General features: G+C 38.3%; 1 protein-coding gene and 1 long non-coding RNA gene across 2 annotated transcripts in view; both read right to left on the minus strand.

The window, feature by feature from the left end:
- Positions 1 to 12,856, minus strand: part of LOC135200046 (uncharacterized) — a 28,786-nt gene that overhangs the window by 489 nt on the left and 15,441 nt on the right. The window contains exon 2 of the long non-coding RNA XR_010311191.1: positions 7,139 to 7,278. This is a non-coding gene — a long non-coding RNA (uncharacterized LOC135200046). The remainder of the gene's footprint in view (positions 1 to 7,138; positions 7,279 to 12,856) is intronic.
- LOC135200045 (cuticle protein AM1199-like) lies at positions 16 to 3,223 on the minus strand. The gene is made up of 3 exons (XM_064228281.1): positions 3,065 to 3,223; positions 1,292 to 1,509; positions 16 to 310 (listed from the first exon to the last, which is right to left on the minus strand). Exons 1-3 carry the CDS (start codon positions 3,071 to 3,073, stop codon positions 136 to 138), a joined length of 402 nt encoding a protein of 133 aa, XP_064084351.1. The 5' UTR covers positions 3,074 to 3,223; the 3' UTR covers positions 16 to 135.

Here is a 12,856-nt window from a genome sequence, read left to right on the forward strand (position 1 = left end):
TAAACAGAACTGCAATTCCAACCCTAATATATTTTATTGTTATATATACATTCCAAGAAAACGTGGCGTGGATCAAATGCGAGGCGACGAGAATGGAGGACATCATCAGACAGCGGCGTTTATGGCGTCCCTTTTTTAATAATCTGGAAAGGTGACTCCGCGGGCGCGCTGCTCCTCGGCGAAGCGGATCTGCTCGATGGCGTGGGCGGGGAGCGGGTGGGGGGTGGGGATGAGGGGGGACTGGGCGTTGAAGCCGTTTTCGTCGGCGACGTAGCGGACTTCGGCGATGGTGCCGTCGGGGAGGGGGAACCTTAGAAAACGGGAATGCGATAATTAGTATACAATGTAAAATGTACCTTAGAAAACGGGAATGTAATCATTAGGAAACATTAGGATAGATAGAGAATAAAATCTAGAATCTAGGCCAAATTCCAAGCGCTGTGACCTACGAGGTCATTCAGCGCTGAACAGGAAATTGAAAGTAATAGTCTGGGATGTGTAACAGGAGGAAAACCTCAAAGCAGGTACACTATGAATCATTTGTTAGGGGAGGGTGGAAAACATGATGGAAGAAAGAGAATATGAAAAGAAGGTACAGTAAAAGGAATGAAAGGGGTTGTAGCTAGGGGCAGTAGGGACGCGGCAAAGAACCTCGAATAATGTCTACAGTGCACCACATGAGGTACGCTGACGGCACGTAAACAAGTTAATAAAAGCGATTAGAAAATGTTCAGGTGTATAAGAAGTCCTTATGATTTTATTGATTTTTGTTTCAGAAGTGAATTCATAAATTTCAAAAAAACGGATTAACAATTTCAGGCTGAATTCTTCAGTGTTAACTTTTTTATTACTTTGTTTCAGAGGTGACCTCGGAAAAATTCAAAGGGACCGCAGACGAATTCATGAAGTAAATTCATTTATTTATTTTATTATTATTACCTTTTTTTTAAATGTCATATGGGCTAATAAAATATGACATATCTGAACGTTATACTTATGCTATAAGTATCCTTAAATTTGATTGATTGATAACTTCTATCAGTTTCAGAAACAAACTCTTAAAAATTAATTGTATCTATGCATTAATATCACATATAGGCTAACAAATTGTAAAAATACAACTGGACGCCAGAAATACCCTTGTAATTTCACGTACTTGATCAGTCTTATTCTAATAAACTCACAAGTGAAAAGGAATGATACGCCAGAATTATCCTCGCAATTTCACCTAATTGATCAGTCTTACTCTAATAAATTTCACAAATGAAAAGGCATTATATCCTTCTCGTACCTGTAGACTCCCTCCATGTTGATCTGACCCTTGGAACCGCGGTATCCTCTCCTCGACTCGGTGATGCCGTTCTCGGTCTCGAAGGTGTAGGTGAACTCGCCGTTGCCCAAATCTTGGCGCTCGTCCTTAAGGATGGCGATGGGACGCTGGCGGAGGTTGTGGTCTGGACCCAGCTGAGGGGCGGCCAGAGCTACGGTGGCGAAGCAGGCGAGGATGATCTGTTTGGGGTTTAAAAAAGAGGTTGGTTTCGTTTTAGTCGTCCGCTGTCTTAGGCCTATGGTGGAAATGTGAATGATCTAGCTTTGCTACCGTTTGATTTAGGCCTATGGTGGAAATGTGAGTTACCTTCTACCTTTACGACGGTTTGATTGATGTAAAAATGTACTATGGCGTCACAACAACTTCGGGCATCGACGCCTTTCGACTGTTTAATAGGGGGTTAGTGCCGTCAGTGGACCTCTTGCAATGCACCATAGGCATTACTTGGGGTTCCTTGCAGCGTGCCTCCGGTCCCCAGCTGCAACCCCTTTCGTTCCTTTTACTGTACCTTCTTTCATATCCTCTTTCTTCATCTTACTTTCCACCCTCTCCTAATACGTTATTCATAATGCAATTGCTTTGAGGTTTTCCTCCTGTTACACCTTTCAAACCTTTTACTGTCAATTTTCGTTTCAGCGCTGAATGACCTCAAAGGTCCCATTGCAAGGCATTTGGCCCAAATTCTATATTCAGCTCAACTCAATGATCTTGTTGTCTGTTTTCATAAGGACGTATGAACTCTATGATCTGAATGTAGATTATCTTCTATAGCTTCGAATGTGTAATGGTCTTTTATAGGTACTTATAAATTGCATGATTTGATTTGATTTGATCTGATCTATGAAAATTCGGCTATAAAACCAGTGGCACTATGAATCAACTGTTAGGAGATGGTGGATAGTAAGATGGGAGAAAGACAATATGAAAGGAGGCACTGAAGTAATACCTACAGCGCACCCCATGAGGTGCACTGACGGCACTACCCCGCTACGGGGGAAAATATCACTTGAATTTTCAAGAAAGTTTCGTGACTCAAAAGACTCGTGACTCATCAAAAGAGAAACATCGTTTTAACGGACATTTACACGAACAAGGTGAGCTCAGTAATAACGCGTTAAAATGACAGCATCTGCTTATTCAAAGAATCACTTTCACCGTTTGAATGATGTCCCTGGAGAGGTAACTGTCTCATTCGCGTCTGATCTTTAAAGGAAATAACAGAAATTTGATAAATAAAATGAATACTATATGAGTCTAAGCTTGGATGGCGTTAAGTCTAAGGGAAATTGAGACTGAACTATAGTAGGTTATATTATGCTTGATTTCCTCATCAAATAAGTCTCCTAAATTAACAATAATATATATATATATATATATATATATATATATATATACATACATATAAAGAATAAAGGATACTGGTTGGTGTGAAATACATTTTGAAAAGTTTTGGTAGCGAACCTTCATAAAAGTTATATTTGTCAGTTCTCGAATAACCGTAGAAATGACAGGAGACTATTTTTAACCAATGACAATAAGAACGATTGATCAAAATAAGCCCCATATATTCCTCAATATAATTTTTTTTTCTCAAAGTAAACTTAAATGCATTGCAACTAACTTTCCCGGATACACTAACCCTAAAATTAGACTTATGGTACGTAGAGGGAGGGAGCTGCACTCGAACCATATCACAGTGCCGCGTAAGGCTAACTCCCTGAAAAGGATACTCACGAGCTTCATGTTGTCGATGTGGGTATCGGAAGAAGACTTTGATCACCGAAGGATGATTCCATCCTTATATACTCCTCTTACGTCCTCATCGTTGACACCACCGCCCACGCAACAGGTGTGGGAAACGTCTTCGATTAGGCTGACCTTTTAGCCCTCTCATGCATGTGCTCATGCCTCTTCTTCTTCTTCTCCAATTTTCTTCTTCTTCCTGGGGCGTTATAGTGGGAGTCAAGGTTCCCCCGGGGCGTGCATTCCAAGGGGAGGCGGGATTGTAACGCTTCTAGTCATTCGGTTGATTTGCAGTCGCATCCAAATGGAAGGAAGGCGAGCTCTCAGTTCAAACAGTCAAAATCGGTCTAACGGCTGAGTAAAATGGCGCCTTTCACCCTCTTGCTTGGATCCGTTAACCCCCGAGTCCTTGCTCTCTTTATTCCATTCCTTGCATTTCATAAGTTCCGTTGTTCTCTCTCTCTCTCTCTCTCTATCTCTCCTCTCTCTCTCTCTCCTCTCTCTCTCTCTCTTTATCTTATTTTCCTACTAATATCCGTTTTGCTTTCTTCACATACCGATGCCGTATACGTAATCGCAGTATTCGTATAAGCTGACGTATAATAATTGAGTATTATTCTCAAAATTGCCCATTGCTGCTAATTAAATAACAGTGACCTAGCAGCTCTTTGATTTTTTTCGCTAGGAATGAATTATAGATATATATATATAATATATATCTATATATATATAAGATAGATATTAATATAATATGTATGCATCTGTCACAAAGATAATAATCATTATCTAACATGTTTCCAGAGGCAAGGGTATGATCTAATTAGTCATTATCGTGGATGAAACAGCTGTTGAAATTCCCTCACGGATGCTTGAAAGTAATAATGCAATAAACTACACGTTTACATAGAAACCGTCAACACTGAAGGAAATAGAGTTATATGCAAACAAAGGAAGAAAATGCATTTCTTTATGAATGTGATTTTTTCATTGTTTTAGTTTTCTGAGAAAGAAAACTATAGAGATGACTTTGAATGTCCGTCCGCACTTTTCTGTCCACCCTCAGATCTTAAAAACTACTGAGGCTAGAGGGCTGCAAATTCGTGAGTTGATCACCCATCCTCCAATCATCAAACTTACCACATTGCAGCCCTCAATCCTCAGCAGATTTTATTTCATTTAAGGTTCAAGTTAACCTTGATCGTGCTCTGGCAACGCAACAACACAGGCCACTACGGCCGGCTGAGAGTTTCATTGACCGCGGCTCTTACAGCATGATACCGAGACCACCGAAAGATAGATATGTTTTCGATGGACTTGATTATATATAGACTGTACAGAAAACTCGACTGCGCCAAAGAAACTTTGGCGGATTTTTCTACTTGTTTGTATCTCAAAGCCGGATATGGGTGAGTACAAAAAATGAATCTTACCTGATGCTAATACTACTACAATAACTACAACTATCACTACTACTCTTCAACCATCACCAGAACTACTGCAACTGACCATTATTATTTCTAATTCCATTACTTCGGACAATAATAGTGATCATTTGCTTATCAAAGACATCTTCCCATCGTTATTCAATGACCATTAACAATGCGAATCTCAGTTGTCCTCATACAAATTTTGGGAGCGCCTCAGTGGCGTGATCGGTATGGTCTTGGCCTGCCACCTCGGTGGCTGCGAGTTCGACTCTCGGGCATTCCACTTAGGAGTGAGAGATGTGTATTTCAGGTGATAGAAGTTCACTCTCGACGTGGTTCGGAAGTCACGTAAAGCCGTTGGTCCCGTCGCTGAATAACCGCTGGTTCCATGCACCATACAAACAAACAAACGTACAAATTTTCGGAGCTTTGAGTCATGTGAAAATCAGATTGACTCAGAGTAGAGATCAGTGACTGCTGCTTAATTGCAAATGAAGTTTTCTCCTACTGATTTGTAAATTTGTCGATGATATCTCTGGGAAATTAGAATTGGGTAAGTGAGAAAATCTTTTACCTATCTTAGAATGCAACACAACAATGATGTCCCGACAAAGATTTGAGAATTAAAGTAAGTGCAGTGGTTATTCGTGTATCAGCTATTTAATCAAATTAATAATGATAATTTTTTTTCAAAATAAGGAAAATATGCAAAGATACACACAAGCGCGCGCGCACACAAACACACACACACACTCTATATATATATATATATATATATATATATATATATATATATATATATATTCGTATGTATGAATATATTATATATAGTGTGTGTGTGGGCGCGCTTGTGAGTATCTTTGCCTATTTTTTATTTATTTACCATTATTATTTTGATCAAACAGCCGATACACGAAAAATCTTTTTAACCAGAGAGCATGAATTTCATTGCAATTACTTTAATTCTTATATATATATATATATATATATATATAGATATATATATATATATATGTGTGTGTGTGTGTGTGTGTGTGTGTGTGTGTAATAATATATATATATATATATATATATATATATATATATATATATATATATATATATATATATATGAGCAATCTTTTGAAAGAGTAAATGAATGAACAAAGAAAAAGTGAATCAAATATTAACAATAATAGGCTATTACAAATATATATAAGGAAACAAGTTCTTTACTCACTAGATCGTCATGGAAGCGAGACTTTGCAAGCAAGGTTATGTAATGAATGACACGAAACTTAACAATGAGGACTGACGTGCTACAAATAGTCCTTCTTCTTCTTTCATGTCTAAATGTTTAATTTCATAAGTTATGGGGGTTTAAAGAACTGCTGATAAACCTCCTATGTAGGAGTCACATATTGTGAAAAACTTCTTTCAGGATTTCGAGGATGAATACCACCGTGACCGTTCTCTTGAACTGAATATAGAATTCAGGTCAAAGGCCAAGCACTGGGACCTATGAGGTCATTCAGCGCTGAAAGGGAAATTGATAGTAAGAAGGCTTGAAAGGTGTAACAGGAGGAAAACTTTGTAGCCGCACTGTGAGACAAGACTTCGAGATGGTGGAAAGTCAGGTGGAAGAAATATTTGAATGGAGGTACAGTAAAAGGAACGAAAGGAATTGGAGGATAAATACTACCGTAACTGTCTGTTGGTAGTAATGTGACGACGTTTTTCTCTGTAGTAAGTCCCTTTTTTTTTCGTTTTTTATAGTCTTATAGGCTTATGTTATTTGCGCTTGATGTTGTATTTTTCTTGATGTTGTATTTTCCTTTGTAGCCCATGTACTTGCAAGAACAGAGGAGATTACTGTCCACTTTGTTTATTATGTATTATGTCTCTTTGTGGACAAATTTGTACTAATAATTTTATATTTTTTGTCAATAAACTAACTAACTATCCACAGGTTGCGTCGCTTTCCCCAGAAGGCGCTCCTTGAAGGAAAAACGTCTTATTACGAAGAAATAAAAGTTCGTAACCTTTCTAACATAGAATTCCCTTTCCTGAACACCTCAACGGAGCATCACCAACCAGAAGCGGAGGGAACTTTGGTATTTCGTCACGCGATCCCCGAAGATAAGGTTGCCCGGAGTCATCTTCGCCTCTGAAGTATTTCCTTCGGAGGTTAGCTGAGGTCACGTATGCCTTGCCTAAGAGAAAACGCACGCTATTTCCTCACAGAAAATTTACGGTGTAAATAAAACTGTCTGGTTCGCGCACGATTTGTCGCCTGGAAATGCATAGAAGATTATGACCTTGTAAATGATGAACTACTCTCCAGATTCTGTTTCTAGTTTGTTCGTCTGTTTAACTGAATGTTTCGAGAAAGTACTGAGAGAAGTTTCACTGATGACAGTCACAGATTTGTATTTTTGCTTCGTCAAGCGTAATCAGTACTTTCATGAAATAACTACTAGGGATGACTGGCATCAACACGACGCTATTGAAATACTGATCTCCAAGGGAATAATTCTGAAAGCAGTATTAGTCAGAGGCAAACTAAAATCACACCAGAGAGCTGGCAGACCATGCTAAAAGATTCATCACACGTACAGCCCGACTTATTGACTTTTTAAGAGTTAAGACGATCACCTACCTGACGTCTCCTCCCAGGAAGATTGGAAGATTTGACCTTGAGCCCCTAGATCATCGAGGGAGAGAATGTTTACCACGTGGCACCATTTTTGAAACTGGGTCGAATGCACAGAGCGACCTACACGGTTGACATGATGACACCTGTCGTGATATAAGAGATGGAGGAGAGAAATGACGTTTATTAGTCAACGGATGATAAGGGCAAAAGTATATCTTAGTTTTACCAGACCACTGAGCTGATTAACAACTCTCCTAGGGCTGGCCCGAAGGATTAAATATTTTACTTGGTTAGGAACCAATTGGTTACCTAGCAACGGGACCTACAGCTTATTGTGGGATCCGAACCACATTATATCGAGAAATGAATTTCTATCACCAGAAATATATTCCTCTAGTTCCGAGTTGGTCGAGCCGAGAATCGAACTTCTGACCACCGGATTGGTAGCTGAGCGCGAAATCCACTCGTCCAACGAGGAACTGGAAGATAAAGGCAAATAATAATAACGGGAATAGTCGAGGAATTTTATATTTACTTGGTAATAATTAAATGAATCAGACGGTGATGGTACTGGTGGGATAATGCTGAAAGACGCAAAGAAATGATAAAATCTGTCTGACAATGATGAAATTAGCCAGACGCATATCATAATGATCAAACTGGTCAGGCAAAAATGTGAAACTAGCCGTGTAATTATGACATGAAAAATTTGGTGATGTCATCAACTTTATATAATTATAATAATAGCCAGGAAATTGGGAAAATATATGAATAAAAATTATATTTCGTTTCTTTATATTTTCTTCAGTTTTATGTTAGTCAAAATGATACCGCTAGTAATATATATTTTTCTTTTTGCTTGCTTGCTTGCAAACGCACGCTTAAAATATGTAATACTAACAGTTCTGGACAGAAATAATAATTTCAAAAAAGCACACGTAACATAAAGACGTTCAATAAAGAAGATTTTGACATTCATTTGATCAAAACCGATTGAGACAATTCATCAGAGAAACAGATCACTACTGTCTATTCCTAACGAATCAATAAAAAAAAAAAAGAAGGATTGTAGAACATTATGTACTTGACCTCGAACAAAAATGTACGTGGCATTTTCAGGAAATACTTAGGCGCAATAAACTGACGTTTCCAAAAAATGAGCTGCGATAAGGACACTACGTCCCATTAGGAACCTGCGTTGAAATTCTACGCCGTTGCACGTAAACGTGATGATGCGCGCGAAGCCTCTATTTCCTCAGCGTGGAAATTTATAGCCATGTCGTCGAGCCGTGAGTAAACAGCGGCTGGTTACGTTTGTCGTTTTTCTTCACTGCATTTTGTTATTTCGTTATTTCTTTAACGTTCATCGTGGCGTTTTCTAGCCTATGTGTATGACCATTCACTCTGCAATGATGAAGACACTGAAATGACTGCATACGCACGTACGAAACGGACATCATATAAAGGGGAAGTTATGGAAATCTGACCATATAATGAAGAAAAGAATTGTAAACACTTAGTATATGACTTTAAAAACTACAATAAACGAATACATTCAAAATACAACCATACAATGCTCGATCAACAGCTGCACTAAGTAGAAAAAAAAGATATTTAAAGAAAGTCATCAAAATTCAAATAAGAATAAAAAAAATCACACAGGAATTAAGAAATACATCTTACCGAAGAGAACCCAGCAAGAATCCTCCTCGGTTCTATTCAGAAGAAATGCAAATACGAATCAATAAATTGTCGAGTCTCACGAGAAGAGAGAAAGAAAGAAAAAAAGAAAGAAAGAGGAAAAGAACGATTCTGACAAGAGTCAGGGATTCAGCGACATGGGAAGAGCCTATCAGACCGGTCATCAGTTAGTGTCAGTGGCATCTGCCATTTGATAAACAGCTGTTGAATTGATGATCTCTCCTAAGGCCATAGAAGCAAGGATATAAAAGAATTAATATATCATTTATCTATCGTCTGATTAGCATTGTCATTATCCGCGACGTTTATTCATTGTCAACAACATGAATGATCCTTTTGTCTTTGTACACATCAGAAAAATCAATTCTTCTTATGTGCACGAATAAAGCGTCAACATTCATAAGTCTATTCATGCTCCTTTCACGCATTGAACCTAATTTTCAGCTCGTGTTCAGTACACTTTCATCCACTCCGTTCATTTATTTTATTTCTCTCATTTTTAATGAAACAACGTTACGAAATACGAGATTTCCCTACGACCCAAAAATACCTCCCTCGGCGCTTCCGCTCTCCCCTAGGAACCCCCCCCCACCCCCCCCCCCCCCCCTGGTTTCATGCCTAGCCGATTCTCCTGATTAAAATGAGAGGACGGAAAATCAGCGAGAAATTATTATTCTTATTATTCTCTCCCTCCTCCTGAGAGGAAACATCTGAAAAAGCGCTGTGCTGTAATTACCGGATTTTAGACATCAACTAACCTCTTCTTCCCCTCCCTTACAACCACCCCTCCGCCCCACACCCCCTCCTCCTCCTCCTCCTTCTCCTCTCCCTCATCCAGGACAATCACCCAAAGATTGCAACACTCAGACTTTTCGAAAGCTTTTCTCCGCGGCTGGATGAGTACGCTCGGCCACGCCCACCTGACCTTGGGCACTGAGAGGAAAGAAGAAGAAATTACAAATTTATCTGCTTTTTTGGATTTAAAGAAGAAGAAGAAGAAAAAGATGCAAATACGGGGCTCTGGGTCCGTAATAGCCGTGCAGGCAGGGAAAGGATTTAAGCTTTGTCAGATGTGAAGAGGCGATGGTTAACTTGTCGGTGATGAACTGGAGAATGGAGAAATATATACTCTGTTGGTGCTCGAGGCTTTAGAGAACGGAAAAGAAGAAGGGAAATTTGCAAATGAGGATTTTTCGAGATACCAGTCGATGCTTGCAGATTTCAGGATGGGAGATCTACTAAAATTTACATTTTCGTTTTAAATAAGAATAGAAACGGTATATTTCATAGTGAAAGTTTGAATGAGAATATAAATGGTATATTTCATAGCGAAAGTTTGAATGAGAATAGAAAACGGTATATTTCATAGCAAAAGTTTGAATAAGAATAGAAACGGTATTTGTCATAGTGAAAGTCTGAATAAGAATAGAAACGGTGTATTTCATAGCGAAAGTTTGAATAAGAATAGAAACGGTATAATTCATAGTGAAAGTTTGAATAAGAATAGAAAACGGTGTATTTAATAGTGAAAGCTTGAATAAGAATAGAAAACGGTATATTTCATAGCGAAAGTTTGAATAAGAATAGAAAACGGCATATTTCATAGTGAAATTAATTTTCAAATCAGTTGATGACGAAATATCCCAGCTGGTTTGAAGCCTTTAAACTACACTTGTTAATATAATTGAGTATATATCTCTTCTGCTCAAAACATTCCAATACTCAAATATTTAACGTTTAGATAAGCTATTGCTCTAACTTCCAATATGTAGATCATATCATCTCCCTGATCAACTTTTTAAATGGCGGTTTTTCTTTTAATACAATAGCCAATAGACATTCCCTACACGCAAAATATTCCAAGATAATAACCATCTCGAACACCTTACTCATCTCTCGTAAGCATTGGAAGCGTTTGGCCCAAATAACACGCTGTCAGATTTAGACAAAATACATTCGCCTTTTTATCTCGTACACATCTCTTCGTAGGCACGACCGCTCCCTGACTATTTATCCTCTCTCACGATCACTTGTGAAAGTATCTTCGATAATCTCCCGCAGAAAAATTTTTTTTTCTGATATAAAAAGGGTAAAAGGCTGAAAGACATTTCGAAATACAATTGGAAAGAAAAACGGAATCCAAATTGTGAAGATAATTTTGATTTCGAAATACAAGGCAAAATTAAAATCAAAACAAAAATGTCAAATGAAATAGGCTTGCATTAAATAAGCAGGGAACGTTGCTAATTACCTTTGAATCTTCATTTGCATAGGCAGATATGAAGAGATACTTCAACATAAAAAGGTAAAATGTTAATGTTCCGGAAACAGATGATTATTATGCGTCCAAATCTTTTCATTTTCTCCTTAATGGTAAAAGAAACATACTCTGTTCTAGTTAAGTTCTAATATCACTGTACCTCGCCAATCTAACTTAGCTCTTATCTAATCTAAATCAATTCAATAACGCATTGTCTTTGTCTTTTCGTCTTCATTTCACTCCACAATGCTGCCGATATTATCTTTGTTTTCTTATTGTTTTATCCCTTCATCATCGGGAAAAGTAAAGAAATAAAATAAAGAACTTCAGTAAAAATAAATTCTCGACTCCTCCGTGACGACTGACAGTCAATGGACCGTCTAATGTGACTGGAGATAATTTACCCGCAACAACAGTCGTCAGCGATAATGGCGATGCTGTCGAGTTGTTTGACCCGTGGTGGACAGATCATTATTAGTTTATTAGTGGTTCTGTCTCGTTTCTCCTCTGTTTATTCATTCCTGCAATTCTCCTTCCTTTCAGAGGCAATTACTCTTCAATGCCTTCCCGAAGACAGGTGGCAGCGCTGGTCCTGCTGCAGACCGAGGTTTCATCCTTACTCTTTCGAACCACGGTTTCATCGATAATGCTTCAAGCTATACGTAGGAACCTACGAGGTCATTCAGCGCTAAAAAGGTTTGAAAGGCTTAGCAGGAGGGAAACCTTAAAGCAGTTGCACTATGAATCAATTGTTAAAGAGGGTGGTGGAGTAAGATGGAGAAAGAGAATATGATCGGAGGTACAGTAAAAGGCATGAAAGAGCTTGTAGCTAGGGCCCGATGGGATGTTGTAAAGAACCTAAAGTAATGCCTACGGCTTTACCACGGTTCCATCGATAATTCTTTGAACAGTTCCATCACTAACCCTTCAAACTATGCCTCCACCGTTTATTCTTCGAACTACGGTTACATCCTCAAATCTTCGAACTACGGTTCAACGTTAATTTTTCCAGATTAAGGTTTTATCGCTACTCCCTCAAACTACGGTCCCATCATCAATACATTAAACTACGGTTCCATCGATGCTCCTCTCATCTACGGGTCCATTCTCTTACCTTTTTCTAACAGCTGGAACCTTAACTTCTTTTTCCGGATCACAGGTATGGATTCTGCCAAAGATGATCTACCGGTGATCTTTGTGACCACGTTTTTCTCTATAGTAAGTTCCTTTTTCGTTTTTATGCTCCTATATGCTTATGTTATTTGTACTTGATGTATTTTTCTTTGTAGGCCACGTACTTGCAAGAACAAAAGAGATTACCATCTACATTGTATATTTTGTATATGTCTCCTTTTGGACAAATTTGTACTAATAGTTGTATATTTTGTCGATAAAAATAACTACCTATCTTGCTAGAGGATTTTACTGCAATTTCTGTCACTGTTTTATGAGATTTAATATTACTTGATTGTACCCTTCACAATCATGCATTTTTTATTGATTCTGTTCTGGCATGTACACCTACTTGGGAACTGTGAGCTCTAGTCACATTTTCTACACATTTGTATTGACATAAATATTTGCGTGAAAGTTGTAAATTCAAAAGCTATCACTTTTCGAACCATTTTCTTTTTTTATATAAACGTAATGACGAGTGATAGATAAATACAGAGGTATAGGTTGGGGAAGAGACTAAGAAACCGATGCATAAACTACGACAGACTGATAAATAGAGAGAGAGAGAGAGAGAGAGAGAGAGA

Source organism: Macrobrachium nipponense, chromosome 26 (genome assembly GCF_015104395.2).
Source record: "Macrobrachium nipponense isolate FS-2020 chromosome 26, ASM1510439v2, whole genome shotgun sequence".
Taxonomy (NCBI): Eukaryota; Metazoa; Arthropoda; class Malacostraca; order Decapoda; family Palaemonidae; genus Macrobrachium; species Macrobrachium nipponense.